This window comes from Colletotrichum orchidophilum, assembly GCF_001831195.1.
Source record: "Colletotrichum orchidophilum strain IMI 309357 chromosome Unknown Scaffold_7.1, whole genome shotgun sequence".
Lineage (NCBI taxonomy): Eukaryota > Fungi > Ascomycota > Sordariomycetes > Glomerellales > Glomerellaceae > Colletotrichum > Colletotrichum orchidophilum.
In genome coordinates, this window is record NW_019172963.1 from 147,108 (window position 1) to 163,307 (window position 16,200).

At 52.9% G+C, this 16,200-nt stretch overlaps 6 protein-coding genes across 6 annotated transcripts; 4 read left to right on the forward strand and 2 right to left on the reverse strand.

The window, feature by feature from the left end:
- Window positions 1–683: 683 nt before the first annotated feature.
- On the reverse strand, window positions 684–1,610 carry CORC01_01352 (complex I intermediate-associated protein 30; the record flags this gene model as incomplete). The annotated part of the gene is made up of 2 exons (XM_022613008.1): window positions 684–1,450; window positions 1,532–1,610. The coding sequence occupies 2 exons, from the start codon at window positions 1,608–1,610 to the stop codon at window positions 684–686; spliced, it is 846 nt and encodes a 281-aa protein (XP_022480436.1).
- A 1,030-nt stretch (window positions 1,611–2,640) lies between these two features.
- CORC01_01353 (RNA recognition domain-containing protein) lies at window positions 2,641–5,273 on the reverse strand (the record flags this gene model as incomplete). The annotated part of the gene is made up of 8 exons (XM_022613009.1): window positions 2,641–3,537; window positions 3,603–3,673; window positions 3,728–4,147; window positions 4,200–4,290; window positions 4,348–4,477; window positions 4,529–4,783; window positions 4,836–4,895; window positions 4,948–5,273. 8 exons carry the CDS (start codon window positions 5,271–5,273, stop codon window positions 2,641–2,643), a joined length of 2,250 nt encoding a protein of 749 aa, XP_022480437.1.
- Window positions 5,274–7,513: 2,240 nt separating this feature from the next.
- Window positions 7,514–9,866, forward strand: CORC01_01354 (trichothecene efflux pump; the record flags this gene model as incomplete). The annotated part of the gene is made up of 5 exons (XM_022613010.1): window positions 7,514–7,912; window positions 7,992–8,050; window positions 8,195–8,799; window positions 8,852–9,223; window positions 9,292–9,866. Coding segments are annotated over 5 exons (2,010 nt in total), but the record flags the coding sequence as incomplete, so codon positions are not given.
- Window positions 9,867–10,576: 710 nt separating this feature from the next.
- CORC01_01355 (aspartate-semialdehyde dehydrogenase) lies at window positions 10,577–11,887 on the forward strand (the record flags this gene model as incomplete). Its single annotated transcript, XM_022613011.1, has 3 exons — window positions 10,577–10,604; window positions 10,740–10,994; window positions 11,085–11,887. The coding sequence occupies 3 exons, from the start codon at window positions 10,577–10,579 to the stop codon at window positions 11,885–11,887; spliced, it is 1,086 nt and encodes a 361-aa protein (XP_022480439.1).
- A 768-nt stretch (window positions 11,888–12,655) lies between these two features.
- On the forward strand, window positions 12,656–14,735 carry CORC01_01356 (uncharacterized protein; the record flags this gene model as incomplete). The annotated part of the gene is made up of 4 exons (XM_022613012.1): window positions 12,656–13,074; window positions 13,164–13,403; window positions 13,461–13,889; window positions 13,952–14,735. 4 exons carry the CDS (start codon window positions 12,656–12,658, stop codon window positions 14,733–14,735), a joined length of 1,872 nt encoding a protein of 623 aa, XP_022480440.1.
- A 538-nt stretch (window positions 14,736–15,273) lies between these two features.
- On the forward strand, window positions 15,274–16,092 carry CORC01_01357 (uncharacterized protein; the record flags this gene model as incomplete). Its single annotated transcript, XM_022613013.1, has 1 exon — window positions 15,274–16,092. One exon carries the CDS (start codon window positions 15,274–15,276, stop codon window positions 16,090–16,092), a length of 819 nt encoding a protein of 272 aa, XP_022480441.1.
- Window positions 16,093–16,200: the final 108 nt, after the last annotated feature.

Consider the following 16,200-nt stretch of genomic DNA (forward strand, 5'->3'; position numbering starts at 1 on the left):
AAGTAAAGGCCCCGTAGTCGCCAAAGTGCAACCTGAAGATACCAGCCGTATACAGATTGACGCCTAGCCTGCAGGAAATGCAAGGGAAATCGGCGGCAAGTGATCTCCTGTTTGTTAGTCTCGGTGTTGTCAGTGAGGTTTCTGTGATGTTGGTCGTCCCCACATTTGCGAATGAGAATTGTGATTGGTCGCGAACGCATCGACAGCTCGAGTACGTGTGGCTCGCGACTCTCCCACGACAGCAGCTGAGGATCAAATCGCTGTCCAAAATTACAAATTGGAGGACTTGATTCCCTTTGAACCAGGCCGCTTCTGACAAGACTGTATATTCTCAAGTTGGCACTGATAATACGTTAGCTAGGTATTAAATGTTGCGTGTTCTTTGGTATAGCGCAATCTCTCCTCAGTCCTTTGCTCTTAATTCTGATGCAACCCAAAGCGATCCATAAAGTTCTTGACGTGATGCATTATATTTGTACGTTATTTTACAGATATGGCTACAACATTTGATGATGGGCCGAAATATCCTCGGCCAAGCCGACTGCCGGCTTCAAATGCTCTCTCTCGCCAACTAGCCTTTGGCATGACTGGCGCTGTTCTGTACAGGAGCTTGTAATCTCATGCCCAGACCGGCGACGCTCCCAAGATTGCAGTTCGGATTCGTCAATGGCCCTCCGGCCTTCTTATGTCTCCTTCCAACGGACACTCTTCCCCTGCCGATTCCTCAACTCGCTCTCCCTCGCCTCTCGCGCCTCCTGCGCAGCCAAAATATCGCCCTCACTGCCCCCATCGGCCTCATCCACATCATTCGTCGCCCAAATCCTCTCAATGCAAAGCTCAAACGGCCCCGGCACCCGATCCGTAAGCCCCACGCCAACGGTCGTGACCTTGGACCTCAGCATCTCCGTCTGCGGCTCGATAACGAAGCCGTGGTTCGTCCGCACAAAGTCGTTCCACTTGATAAACACCGTCTCCCACTCCCCCGGCCGCTTGGCGAACAGCCTGTGCTGGTGCAGGTCCGTTGGCACCACCGAGTCTGTCTGCAGGTTGATAAAGTAGCTCCGGCCGTCCGATTTTACGCGCATCGCGAGGTACGAGTACGGGTCAATGTCCCAGACCGCCTTGCCGAAGAGCGTCGGCTTCTGGTCCGGCGTTCGCCACGCCGCGAAGCCTGTGCGCTGGATTTTTGGTTCATTTTTCGGTAGGTCGGTCGATATCGTGCCGTGAAAGCGGGCGTAGCCTGGGCTCGTTGCCAGTGTGCTTTGTGGTGATGTTGTCGTCGTCGTCGTCGTCGTCGGAAAGGATGAGGAGACCAAATCGAGGGCGCTGTGGGAGAAGCCGCCAATCTCTTGGTCAGACATGAGTTTGCAGTCGTCGGTCGAGCCCGGTACGCGGAAGTCTTGGAGGATGTAGGGACCCGAGGGGCCCTTGATGCCTTCGGCTTTTGCGACTGCGCATGGGACGAGGCCCGGGTTAGCTTTCTTGACCTGCGAAAATCACGGTGATGTCAATTTGGGATGGTGGAGCCTACCAATGCTCGCGCGGCGCTTGAACTCGTCCATTGTTCGGGAGAATATGCCCTTGGCCATCAGCGAGGGCGTTGCCCGCATCTTTTCGGTCGTTTCGTCGGCGCCGCCGACAACTTTGCTTTCTCAGTGTCTTTCGGCTGGTAGGATTTCTGGGAGCTTGCGTGATGCGCCCTTGATGCTGTTGGGTCTGTAATTGCCGATCGTCAAATGGCCTTGGTGCCTCCCTGAACGCTCCCTTCCGGCAGAGATAATTGGTGAATTTGGCTCTTCGATCAAGATCTTCGACTTTCGTTCAGGGAAATATCTCGGATTGCTGGTCCTGGAGCTTTCGGCGTGTACAAGGGTACATTGAGCTCAAGCTTCGATGCGGGGGAAAGAAAGACCGGGTTCCGTTTTCAACGACATGTGTATCCCATCCCTATGTCACATTGCTCATTGAGTTGAAGCCATCACAATCAAAGTTTCGCTGACGGAGATGTGTAGAGTAAAATGGACGGGATTACGACTTGCCTCTTCAGTCCGATTCAATTCATCTGAGATGTTTCTGGGCTGCAAGTACCCTCGGGGCTTCCCCACAGAGGACTTACACTTGTCGAAGTCTCCAGCTGAACTTTGGATTGTCGTCATGCGCTGATATTACTTACCTCCCATCTGGATAAGGAAGTCAATATCTCAGTGTGTCTCTCCGCGATATACGAAGACACTCAATTCATCACAGTCACATAAACGTGGGAGGCTCAAGGTGGTCTACTCAAGAGTGCAATTCCTGACTGATCTATCCGTAAAGGTAGCGAGCGTTGTTTACACCTCGAGTAGATAATGGTGCTTTCCGCACAAAACCGAGTTCATCCATGACCTCCATTCCTGTTCTCTGTAACCGAGTCATTCCGATCATCCGAGTACAGACCAAGGCTCTGTCATATCTGAGCCCTCCAAAGCTTTCAGGTTCCCACCGTATCTGAAGAAGAAAAAAACCACCGCCAATTTCTTGTTGAAGAAAAACAACTTGTAATTAAGTACAAGAGTTGAAGAAGAAAAAGTTGAAACACACAAATTTGAACCCGGAAGGATTCGAAAGACAACAATTGGAAATGACCGAAAAGGTCTGAGACTAGTTGGAACCGTTGGAACCGTTGGAGCCGTTGGAACCGTAGGCCTGGTTGGCCTCGGTGACGACAGGCTCAGACTGGATGAGACCGCCGCCGGGGGAAAACTGGACCTGATGACCGGGGGACGAGTAAGTCGCGAAGTCGCGGGCGAAGGGGGTCCAGAGCGGAGTGCCATGGCCGTAGCCCCAGAAACCAATGGGCGACTGCTGCGCAACAGGAGTCTGGACGGGCTGGACGGGACCACCCTGAGAGTAGGTGCCGGCCGAGAAGGCGTTGCCGTTGTAGACCATGTTGTTGTGCATGGGGGTGCCGATCTGGGAAGGGACGGGAGGGGGACCCATGGGGTACTGGACGTGAGTCTGCTGCATGGGCATACCCTGGGCCATCTGCTGAGCGATCTGCTGGTTCATCTGCTGAGCCATGGGCTGCATGTGCATAGGGGACTGCATGGCGGGCTGGATCGGCTGCATCTGGCCAGGCTGCATCTGCTGCGACTGGGTGAGCATCTGAGAGTGCATGGGCTGCTGAGCCTGCATCTGCATGCCCTGGCTGTTGTGCATCTGAGAGAGCATCTGGTTCTGCATGTTCTGCTGAGCCGAACTAGTGGGAGCCATCATGCCAACGTTGTTGACAGGAGCCTGCGAAGCAGTGCGCATCATGGAAGGGGTGCCCTGGGCAGCCTCGGAGCCGCGAACAGAGGAGGGACCCGCCTCGATGGCCAGGTTGCTTCTGCGCTGCTGAAGTCTACGAGCACGAGCAGGAGTGGAGGAAGCGACGCTGCCATGATAGCTGCTACCCTGGAAGTTGCGGTTGCTGCCGCCGTTGGAGCTGGTGCCATAGCTACGTCTGTCCATGCGGCGCTGGACGCGGATGATTTGACCCTGGACGGTGGTGCCATTCTAGTGGGCACGTCAGCATGAACTATTCTCCCCAACCATCTACTTGTCAATCAATTCAAACTTACGAAGCGCTCGATAGCCGACTGGGCGTAGCTCATGTTCGTGAACTCAACAAAAGCAAATCGCTTAGCTCCGTCTGCGCAGCTGTCAGTTTTGCTCACGCGGTTAGGAGCACTTGATTGAGACTCACCATCATAATCCACTTGCTGGGTCTCAACAGCGACCACACCACCAATCTCCTCCATGAGGCTGCGGATGTTGTCCTCGGTGAAGCCGAGAGGGAGATCACCCATGAAGATGGAACGACCGTCACGCTCCTCCTTGCTCTCCAAGGAAGCACGATGAGGCATGCGAGCTCTGACCTGCATTGCCTTCTTGAAGTCGAATCCTTCAACCTTGTACGTGCGGTTCATGCGGAAAGCCCGAAGGACCTGCTGAGAGGGATCAAAGACCGCGAACTGGATCCGAACGGTGACGGGAAGTCCCAGCTTCTCCTGAATCTCCTTGTCGAGAATAAGGGTTCCGTCAAGCTTGCCGAAGGGAGCCATTAGCTCCTGGGCCTCCTCGATCGTCATGTCATCTCCATTATGGCGGTAGATGATGTAAGTGCCTGTATCGTAAAGTCAGCTTCGACAATGGGAGAGCAGAGCGAACAAGCTCACGGTTGGCGCGAACAGTCTCGGTGCGGCACGGGCGACCAAGAATCAAGGTTCCACGACCCTGGATGCGAGCGTTCTCGGCGTCCTCGTGAGTCTATAAATGCGTTAGCGAGATTCCCAAGTGCGATTTGCCATCCGGAGAGTTACTCACGTTGAACTGGATGAAGCCATAAGGCATGCCGCTTGCGTCGCGACGAATCTTGACGCAGACAACACCGAAGCGGTCAAACTGACTGATCACAGCGGCCTCGAGAGTGACATCATCCTTGTACTCCGGGAGGCTTCCAGGAAAGTTAGTGGTACTGCTGAACTTCTTGAAGATTACAACTTACTTTGCAACGAAGATGCAAGAACCAGTAGGGTAGTGTCCCTGAGAATCCGTGACGTTGGGGGAGCCAACGACGTCCTCGTTGCGCTGAGCCATGCCATCACCACCGACCTCCGAGTTCTGGAGGTCGCCCTGGCCCTCGCCCTGTCCCTGAGTGTAGGACGAGGAGGGGGCCATGGGGTCCTTGCCCGAGCCAGACGCGGCCTCGTTGAAGGCATCATCATCGGTGGTCTTGCGGGTAGGGTAGCGGTAGCTGCGACTGTGAAATGAAATTAGAACGTGTTTAAAAGGTGATGGAAATCCCGACTCACACAGCAGCAGTGGCAGACGAGGTAGGACGCAGGGCCTTGGCGGCGTCCTGGGAGCGGCGACTATTTCATGTCAGAGATGATGAGTGAATACAATAATGGAGATGCCACTTACCTGGGACTGCCTCTGAGAGAGGAAGTGTTCAACTGAACCGACTTCTCAGCGGTCTCGAAAGACGCAAGCGCGGCATTCTGGGTGCGCGCGAGGTACGCGTCCGTGAGCTTGGCACCACCGCCACGCTCGACATACTCCGAGGACGAGGAGGAAATGCCGGGGGACTTGCGATCATTGCTACCGCCAGCCTGGCCAGCCTTGTGAGCGGCCAAGGCGGCAGTCTTGAGAGCCTCCTCTCGCTCGTGCTGAACAGTGAGCTGCTGAAGACGCTCCATGAGCATCGCTCTGCCAGCGGCATCAGACAGGTTGCCCGAGGGAGCAGACATGATGGCGACTTTGTATCCTGAAGTGGTTAATTTCGCAAACGACGACGTTGGAGATGGGCAGCTTCGAGAACGAAGAGATTGGAGATGGGAAAGTGATACGGGCAAAAAGCAGAAGAAGCTTGAGCAGTGTATGGAGGAAGTATTGAGATGGGTATGGATTGTTGTGTGAAGAGAAGTGTAGATGTTTTGATTGCTGATGGTTGAGTTGTTGAGGGTGAGGAAGGTAAATCAGCAAAGGATGATTTGTTTTTCGAGAGGTCGAGGGATAAACCAGAGAGTGGGAAGATCGTGGGATTGAGATTTGAACCTCAGGGCTACCCTAGGGCTTGAAGTGACGCTTTGGAACAAGAGAGGGTGCTCCCGTGGCTCACTCACCTCACTCACGATAGCTTCAAGAAGGGCGGGAGCAGGCGGGCCCTCCCCCAGTGAGTAAGGCTGCTCCCGCCCTTTGTGAGGTCATTCTCATCAGTCTACTCCCAAGGAGCCGGCAGACTTGAGTCCCGTTGATCGAGTTGTTCGCGCGAGCTACTCAGGAAAGTTAGCCGTGATCATTCTGGGTAAAGGTTTGATATGGGACGCTCTCACCAGCCCTCACCTAGAATGGAGAAGGCATTAGAAAGCTCTCGCCCTTTGTGTGGTTGTATGAGCCGCTCTCGCAATCGTCGCAGGTTGGCAACTCTAGAGCGATGTGAGTGAGAAGGAGTTGCTTCGTTCAATACGGGGTGAGTTTGCAGACCTCAGGTGAGCAGAATAGATGCAAGAACGGCAGGTATGGGCTGAAAGCAGCTCTCGCCGCAAGACTTTGGTGGCCTGAGAGGGCGACACATTGAGAGACGGAGTGCCCGAATGTAGATTCATCCAGCCTGGCCATTGGAAAGTTGTGTGCTTCTACCACCTCTGGTGTGGGCAGGGGTTGCCACTGCTTAATTCAAAATAAAGACTGGTTGTTCTCGTTAGCTGTGCATTTAGGTAGAGGGAGAGAAGCTCATCTCTATTGTGAGGTGGATATAGGCTTCACTTACTCGTTATTGTTAAAGAGAAAGACGACAAAATTTGGTCCTGAAAGACCTTGGGATATGGTCTTTGTAAAGTTGGGAAAGTGCAAGCTGGGAAAGTGCAAGCTGGGAGGTTGGCGTGCTCTGTGGGTAATATACTGACCATGAGAATGCCTCGATGAGCACCTCCACTTGCCTCACCTTACATTAATTGTCCCTCCTGCCCTTCCTGCTTTCCCCTGCTGCTACTGCTTACTGCCCTTACCGCCCCTACTACTTTTGATACCCTCACTTCCCTTCCCCATCTTCATGCCTTCTTCTTTCAGAACACCACTAATATGAAATTTTTTTCAAATTAATATCCCTTCGCATTCCCTTTTAATTCGTTAATACTTCTTACTTCTAATTTGGTTCGTTCATTTTTTTTTTTTTTTTTGAACCCCTAAAGAATACTGTAGTAATTTAATAGACATGTTTTATTCCACAAAAATAAGACCTGATGGATGTTTGACGTATTGGCAACGCATAAGCGTCATCGACTGACATTCCATGGCTCCGTAATTCCGGCTTGAACAACGCTGTAGCACCACAGAGCAATAAGTGCAGGGTTTCCTTCCTACCCCCGACCAGGCTAGGTAGCCTTGGACAAACTCTTATTTGGTCTCGTAATTTGGCGGTGTGACTTTGAACCTAGTTTCCGACGTGTAGAAACCAGTTGCCTTAGGAATGAAGTAGTAGAAGACGCACGGGGAAAGGGCAAATAATAAGCCTGGCATGAAATAGAGGCTGACAGACCGGAGCAGAATAACAGCATCTTGCCTTCATATGGCCTAAGAATATCGTAGCCGTCATATCAGTGCCTTTCGAGGTAAGCACCAAGGTAATTCTGCTGCTGAGTCACACATAAGAGGCTCCGACACTGGGGATGGTCCTTAACCTCTCCCTGTGGAAATGTGGACTTTCGCTCACTAATTCGATATCATCCACAAATCGGCAGGAGCTATACGACGCATTCAATTGTTTATAGTCCCACTATCAAAACTTTCAAAGATTGCACCATAGTGTCACTCAATTGGATGCTGGCTCTAGAATACCACTCCTTTAATAGAAGGGCCATGTCCCGAGCTTCATCAGGCAAGGGCGGGTACCATTCTTCCTTCGCAATCTCTGCCCAGCACACCTGCCTGCGAGCTGGTAGATCTCCCCAGATTCTGATTGGAAAGATGCTGTCACCCTCAATTCAGGAGGTGGAAGGAACACGATGGCTGGCAAGGTCATAAGAGCGTGTCTGCCCTGTGCTTTTACCAAGCTACATCACTCCAACACATCGTCATCCGTAATTTTAGCCATCACCACAGCTCTTTGTTTTCTTGGCACCTCGCTTTGAATCATTCAATACCAAATACTCGGAGTCAGACAAAAACACCAGACATGGCTAACAACAATGCCGACAACGCGGCCCAGGACCCGCAAGCGCAACAGGGCTCTCGAGGGCAGGCCGCCAAAGATGACGACTGGGATTTCGAACAATTGGGCAGCCACATCCAGGTAACACACATAGATGGGACCATCCGGAGTGTGCACAAGGATGCTCTTGGTAGATCGGATTCACCAGACAGTGGTAGGGTCTTCCTGATGCTACTGGTGAGTAATATCAACCTATCAACTCGGGGTGGGGGGCCTCGCTCCATGTTATCCACCAAATCCGACTGATGCACCACAGGCTCAATCCTTGGCTAGCACCGCTGCTTGGCTAGGATGGGTAGCACCCGCGAACACGAGGTGAGTGTCGTGATGAACACCATGCGGTTCATGACCACGCTCCCCTTGCCTCACACTAACGGCCGACAACAGTGTGCTGTTCAACACAAAGCTACCTCAGTCGGACAAGGTGCATTGGACACCAATCATGTAGTTCATGGGTAGCTCCATCGGCTTCCTCCTTGTGGGCCGACTTTCGGATCTGTACGGACGGAGGTGGATCATAGTCGGAACCTCCCTTCTTGGAGTCGCTGGCTGCATCCTCGGGTCCTTTGCGAAGAACGCCGAGATGCTCATCGCCGCGAACATCTGCAACGGAATGGCTGCCGCCGCTCAGTTGCCTCTCGGGTTTGTTACAGCAGAACTCGTGTCGAACAGCTCCAGAACAACGATGGTCTCTGTTGTTACTGTATTGCCATTCCTTTTTGCTATTTTGGGCTCTGCCACAGCCCCATATATGTTGAATGATAACAATCCTTCACAATGGCGTTGGGGTTACTACACAGGAAGCTTCTTCGCTCTCTTCTCCTTTCTCTTGTACTTTGGGCTTTACCGCCCACCTTCGTTCAAGCAGCTCAACGTCGTTGGGAAGACCAAGCTCGAGATGGTCAAGCATTTGGACTTCGTCGGCATCCTTCTTCACATCTCTGGCTGCGTTTTGTTGCTGCTCGGGTTCTGTCTAGGGGCCTCCTCATACCCTTCTGTTGGCAAGGAGATCATTGGCACCCTAGTCGGCGGGATTGTAGCACTGATCCTATTCGTATTCTACGGTGAGCGCAATCTTCAATGAAAGATTCCAATGCGTTTTCTGACATGTCGCAGAAGCATATTCTACCATCGAACAGCCTCTCATGCCCCCAAAGATGTTCAAGAATGCTCAATTCACAAGTCTTGTTACATGTGCGACTTTCGCCTCGATGATTTTCTACGTTCTCACAATCCTCTGGCCATTCGTTATCGGAAAGGTTTTCAATAACGACTGGCGAGATATCGCTTGGTATGGCTCACTGTTACCCTTGGGTGCCACCTTCGGCCTATACGCGGCGGCTTTTCCGATACTGCGCGGTCCCTATACCAAGATACTGTGCACGACAGCGGCAGTTATGGTTCTGGGTTTCACGATTCCCTTATTCAATATATCGCCTGGCGGAAAACTATTGCTAACCGTTGCGTTGGGTATGTCAGCGTCCTTTGGTAAGTCTTCTGTCAAATTTTCTGGCTCTCGTTGAAAGTTTCATACTGATACTTACGTCTTATCTTAGCTATTGGTTACATTGTGGCCATTGCCATCACTGGCGTCACCCTTATTTGGGAGGCGCAAGATATAGGCCTCGCATCAGGAATTCTCGGTTCAGTGTGCAGCTTGGGCTGTGCTTGCGTGAGGACATTGTTCACCTTAATACTGAGAAAGAAGCTAGAGGAGGAATTGCCCAAGTTCATTGGTCCAGTGGTCTTGGGTGCTGGCCTGTCGGCTGATTCATTGGTACAGCTAGCCGCCGCCATCAAAGATAGCGCAACGAAGAACGGAAATTCCACCAACCTGTCGACATACAAAGACTTGAACTCAACAACCAAGGCTGCATTAACCAAAGCGATCCAAACAGGATACGCCAGTTCACTTCGATTTGTCTTCCTCGCCATCATCCCTTTTCCTGTTGTCCTCGTTGTGGGCGCTTGTTTCATTCCAGATATGAGCAAATTCAATACCAGGAGAATTGCAAGAAAATTGCAAGGTTCCAAAAAGGGCATGCCCCAAAGCAATGAGGAAGGGGTCGAACTGCCGGGCCTTGAACTGCCTATGCTCGGCCGGCGTGCACCGGCAACAGAGGCCGCCTGATTTGTTCCGGGTTCTGCTGGGTCGAGTATTTTGGTGACGGCGCTCAGATGGATTCTTGGTGATTAAGGGGGTAGGGGAGAAGGGGGGCACATTGGAGTGATTTCGAGCAGCATTAGCTCATTGTGTCGCTTAGAGAGTGAAGAAGGCAAAATATGCATGAATTGTTTCCACGAAAGGGGTTTCCCATGTTTACATACGAGTCCGTGGTTGACGAGTTCCGTATGCTAAAATCGCGTCTGTGACAGGGAAATGCGATGAGTGCGCGGAGAGCGCAGTAACGAGATGGAACCCGGCGATTGCCTGATATCAAACGATCAGGATGGTGACAGCCCAGTATAACAGTTATTGAAAGACCAACTGGATCAGTTCCCTAGTCACTGTATGGCATATTATATGTTCATCAGATCTCGGCCGGTCTTTGGACTGACGGGCGTTGGCTGAAGTGGTGGGGGGGTGTGGAGATTGAGGCTTGCCCCACCGACAATGGAAGCTCCGATGGCGGGGCATGGCGGGGTGCAACCGACGTCGGTCGCTCCCCCCAAAGATTATTGGGCCGGGGCACCGCCGGCGACATGCCACTTTCTTCTTGACTCACATTGTCGATCTGCCCAATTTCTCTGTATATCTTGAACGTGCTGCCCTCGCTCATTCAGTCCAATTCATCCTTTTAGACAATTGATACCCTCGATACCCCCTCGTCATCTTTCACAATGGGCGAATTCCCGGTCAAGAAGTGCGGTACGTTTTTACCCCTCCACCCCGCCCTCGTCTATCGCCTTCCGCAATCGGAAATTTCGACATTGAGACATGGCAAAACTATGGCGGCTTTCACGATGGTTTGAACAATCAAAGCTAATTCGAAGTTCGTACAAGGCGTTCTCGGCTGCACCGGCTCCGTCGGCCAGCGCTTCATCCTCCTCCTCTCGCAGCATCCGTACCTCAAGCTCGTCGCTGTCGGCGCCTCCTCCCGCTCTGCCGGCAAGAAATACCGCGATGCCGTGCGGTGGAAGCAGGCCTCGCCCATGGGCGCCGTTGGCGACCTCGTCGTCCGCGAGTGCAAGGCCTCCGAGTTCAGCGATTGTGACGTCGTCTTCAGTGGTCTCGACTCTGACGTCGCCGGCCAGATTGGTGAGTCCCCGCCCCCCGCGTGCTACTACCATTACACGTGCGGAGTACTGTCATGAGGCAGACAGGATGGCTAACCACTCCGGCAAACAGAGTTGGAATTCCTCAAGGCGAACCTCGCCGTCTTCTCCAACGCAAAGAACTACCGCCGCGATCCCCTCGTACCCCTCGTCGTCCCCACCGTCAACCTCCCCCACCTCGACCTGATCCCCCACCAGCGCAAACACCACAATCTCGAAAAGGGCTTCCTCGTCTGCAACTCGAACTGCGCCGTCATCGGCCTCGTCATCCCCTTCGCCGCGCTGCAGGCCGTCTTCGGCCCCGTCGACCAAGTCTCCGTCGTCACCATGCAGGCCGTCTCCGGCGCGGGGTACCCGGGTGTCTCGTCCATGGACATGATTGACAACGTCGTTCCCTTCATCTCGGGCGAGGAGGACAAGCTCGAGACGGAGGCGCAGAAGATTTTGGGAACCATCACCTCGGACCTCACCGCCTTCGAGGACCAGAGTCAGCTCAAGGTCAGCGCGGCGTGCAACCGCGTGCCCGTCCTCGACGGCCACACCGCCTGCGTCTCGCTCAAGTTTGCGCGTCGACCGGCTCCCTCCGCCGAGGAGGTCAAGAAGGCGCTGCGCGAGTACGTCTCCGAGGCGCAGAAGCTGGGGTGCCCTTCGGCACCCGAGAGCCCCATCCTTGTGCACGACGAGCCGGACCGCCCGCAGCCAAGGCTCGATCGTGACCTCGGCAGGGGCTACACCGTCAGCGTCGGCCGCGTCAGGGAGGACGAGAGCGGCATCTTTGACATCAAGTTTGTGGCTCTCAGCCACAACACCGTCATTGGCGCTGCGGGCTCGTCGATTCTCAATGCCGAGGCTGCTGTGCTCAAGGGCTTTGTGTAGGCGAACAAGTCGAGGCGGAAGTGGAAGGAAACAATTCGAGGCCAAGCGGAAACAATTAAGTTTAGGGTTGGCAGGGTATCTATCATGAAGGGTCACAAAGAAAACTGGTGTATGGGTGCATGGTTGGTCGCATTTACAGCATGGAAATATCACAAATAAAAAGACATTGGAAATCTGGACGTACGGTAGATGAAAATTAGACACGTACCACTCGAGGTGGAATTCCCCTCACTGAGATCATACTGGGACAGCATCTTTATGTATTGTTCTCTGAGAATGCCAGCGACGCGCCTTCGATTGAGGGTTTTAGTGAAAAACCCGCTGGTACTTTGGTCCTCTTCATCATCAAGTCTCGGAGCGCAGACTGAGAGCGGCACGGGTGTTTTGTTGACGCATCTATCGGCACGAGGCGCTACCGGCTTGCCCTATGCTGAAGACCAAGGCAAGTTGACATCCGCTGTAAGGTACTTTGATTGAAACGGAAGGCTGCCTTGAGGTGCTTCCACAGCAGTCGAAGGAGCATACTACTGCGGCTGCAGTCAGCCGATAGTACATGGAGCTGAACCTAGGTAGGCATGCTGCATCTCAACCAGCCTTCGACCACTTGGCAGGGCTAATTAAAGACCAGGCTGCATATAAAGAAGAAATAAGCTGGATCTGGATTCCAATCATAAACCGATTGGCTCCCATCCCAGCTCTAGTCATGTTCTTCCATTCAGCATGCTCTTTTGCGGTTCCCCCTGATGAACCTCACCCAACGACATCACGATGGGTCGATCCAAGATTTCCCAAAGTCGCTGGCGTCAAGCTTCGTTTTACTTTTCCATTGCAGCCTTTTCAACGTTTCTGATCAACTTTATATTCACACTCTGGGCGAGCATCACAAGACGTGACACAATACGAGACGGTGTCGGGACTCTGCTTGATACGGGTTGTTCAACCATCAGGACACTGAATACTGGGATACATATCCTGATCAACGTCCTTGGTATCATTCTTCTGGCGGGTAGTAACTACTGCATGCAGTGCTTGATGGCGCCGACCCGGCCAGAGATTGACGATGCACACGCAAGACAAGATTGGCTCGATATCGGGGTTCCAAGTGTCCGAAACTTTTGGAGCATAACATGGAAGAAGAAGACTGTCTGGATTTTGCTGTCCATTTCGTCACTTCCATTACATCTGGTGTTAGTGTGGTGCTCCGTCATGCCTTTTACTCTTCTTCCTCCAGACGCCTGTACTGATCACTATTCAGTTACAACTCCATCGTCTTCAGCTCGACCTCGGTGAACAATTACAGCGTCTTGAATACGAACGCATACATCTCAAAGAACAGCACCGGAAGCACAGTCAGCAGTGCGGAATGGAAGAGCATGTACGCAGGCTTCCTGGGCGATAACGTGGAGCAAATGGATGTGACAAAGTGCATCGACGCCTACCGAGTCGCTTTTCAATCCTCGCGAGGGAACCTACTTCTTGTCTCGGATGATAGGCGCGAGGAAAATCGAACGGTCGAGAAATTTAACATTTCGGGGTACGCATTTTTGTGGATGTGCGGCCAATCCGGTACCAGGCTCGCTGGCATACTCGCTGGCAACTCGACATGCGAGGATTACCTGCTCGAATTGCGAACTACGCCGGGAAGCTGGACACCACTGGGCTCAGCCGTAACGGAATGCTACAGCCAGAAGACTGAAGAGCATTGCAAATTAGCCTTCAGCAGCGCTCTCTGCTGGACTGTGACGGCTTTCAACTTTGCGAAGGGTGTCTTGATGCTCTTCGTCGCCTTCGGGATGGGTGACGAAGATCCCATCATGACCATTGGAGATGCAGTAGCCTCTTTCCTCCAACATCGGGATGAGTCAACTGCGGATATGTGCCTCAAGTCGAAGGACCACTTTGTCGCCCAACTCTGGTCCAAGGGTCCAATTCAGTATGACCTCAAACCGCAACGGAAGTCTGTCGCGGTCACACCTGGGGGATGGTTTTTGTGCTTCTCGTTGTATGTCTGCGGTTCCTTCAGTGCGTCATGTTGATTTGCTTGCTGACAACGCTCGCTACCAGGTACCTCGGATTAATCATTGCCTGTGCATATTTGTTGATTGGCGGCCTCTATCATATGTCTGGTGGCGGCGACATCATCAAACTCGGACTCGGCGCCATGCAGACCAGCACCATCCTAAGCACCGGCAATCTGGGTCAAGGATCCATACTTGCTAATATCCTGCTTGTCAACACGCCCCAGATTGTCTTGTCGCTCATATACTTCACCTACAATGCTCAGTATACCAGCATATCCCTGATTACTGAATGGGACAGGTACGGCAACGAAAACGAGTCAAAGAGCCTCCGAGTATCATCTACGCGTAAAGGTTCCCAGCGAGACACCTACTTCCTTCAACTCCCGTACCGTTATTCTCTCCCTCTAGTCATATTCTCAGGTGGACTTCACTGGCTCATTTCTCAAAGCTTCTTTCTCGTCAATTTGGAGGTATACGCCCCTTCGGATGATGCCACATCCATGGTGCGAGTAACAAATGGGGGCTCGCGTGCCGGCGTGACTGCCTGCGGGTGGTCGCCACTTGGGGTCTTATGCGTTCTTGTGGTCATTATTCTCATGATGGGATTTCTTATCATCACCGAGAGGCGTCGTTTGAGATTCGGCGCAATGCCTGTGGCGGGCAGCTGTAGTGCGGCAATCTCTGCTACTTGTCACCCTGACTCGGATGAGGAAAAGATGTGGGAGAAGCCTCTGCGATGGGGCGTGGTCGATTCGTCTGTGGTCGGGCACTGTTCTTTCTCGTCTGAACCAGTCTCAGTCCCAGTACGTGGTCGTTTGTACTCATGAGCGATGCCATGTCTTTCATTCCTTGGGATACATGGAGCACGGGGTATGAAAGCTCCTCCGCGAATTACCTCAAGACCGGCGGGTAATCTGACCAAAACAAGATTCTTGGGCTCATAAGCAAGCTGCCAGACATCTTTGAATATCCTCTTAGGGTTGGATATTAGAAAAAATGCGGTGCTTGAAGTAGACATGCCTCTGAATTAGACAAAAGTGATGCAGCGAACATTAAACTTCTATCAGAATGGTATATAAACGCATGCATCGTGAAGGGCGTAATAATAATGGACCCACTCGTACGTATGATTAATTCCACACTGTCAAATTGGCATTTCTTCCCCAGGTTACTGCTTATACGGACTTCTTTATTACGACCTAACATACATACACGACCAGGGTGTAAGGGTGCCGCACTGCGTGCTGGAAGTGGTCGATATTTTGGGAAGGCCATTCATTCCCACCCACCCAACGTACCCTCATTCTTCTTTATTTTCTTTTGGCTCGAGGCCTCGAACTCCAAACCTTCCCCTCACCCTTCATTATGGCCTCATCTCGAGAGGACATCGCAGCCTCCCTCACTGCTTACCGCTCATTCATCGCGGCGCAGAACCGTCGCGTTCTCGAGGTATACGTACCATTCATCGCCACCGCGGTGCCAGACGACCTGGATGGCGACGAGGACATCAAGGAGCTCCGTCTCGAGGGCCTCAACATGCTTCTTGACACCACCCTCCAAGGCTTTGACGTTTCAGAGCCCAGCGAGGTTCTCACGCGTTACGATGAGTTGGCGCCAAAGATTGGCCTCGACGGCACCTACGTCCTGCACGAGGGCACCCCCGACGAGCACGAGGCCGCGCGCCGCGCGTACCTCTCCGTCATCGAGGAGAACCTGAAGAAAAAGTCCAGAGAGGACGTGGCGGAGACCATCTCGATTCCCGAGGACTTTCGCGTGCTGGCCGGGCTCGTCGACGGCATCGTGGGCTACGGGCTGCCCGTCTTCCGGAACGAGACCCAGCCGGCCTTTTGGTGGGGCTGCCGAGACGACCAGGGCCCGCACGCCGAGACGGTGATGACGCCCGAGGCGCTCACGGAGCACGCCAATCTCCCCGAGTGCTGGCAAATCGCGGGCGGTTGGGCACCGGGCACGGGGCCTGATGCCAATTTCAGTATTGTGTACAGCCGCGAGTCTGATGAGGACGCTTGGAAGTGGAGGTACACTTTATCCACGGCGGAAGACGGCTTGCAGATCTTTGAGACGATTCCAGAGTTTTTAGCCTGGTACACGCATTTCGGGGAGTGTGACGAGATGCCTGGCCCTAACGAACTAAATGTAGACAGGCTTCTTTTCAGCACACTCTAATCATGTATTCTGGCCTTGTTATGGTATTGGAGTTAAGATGACGGAAGAGGAATGGATCACCAGATAGATACCTTGATATATACAGCCAGTCTACGAGAGGCTTATTAC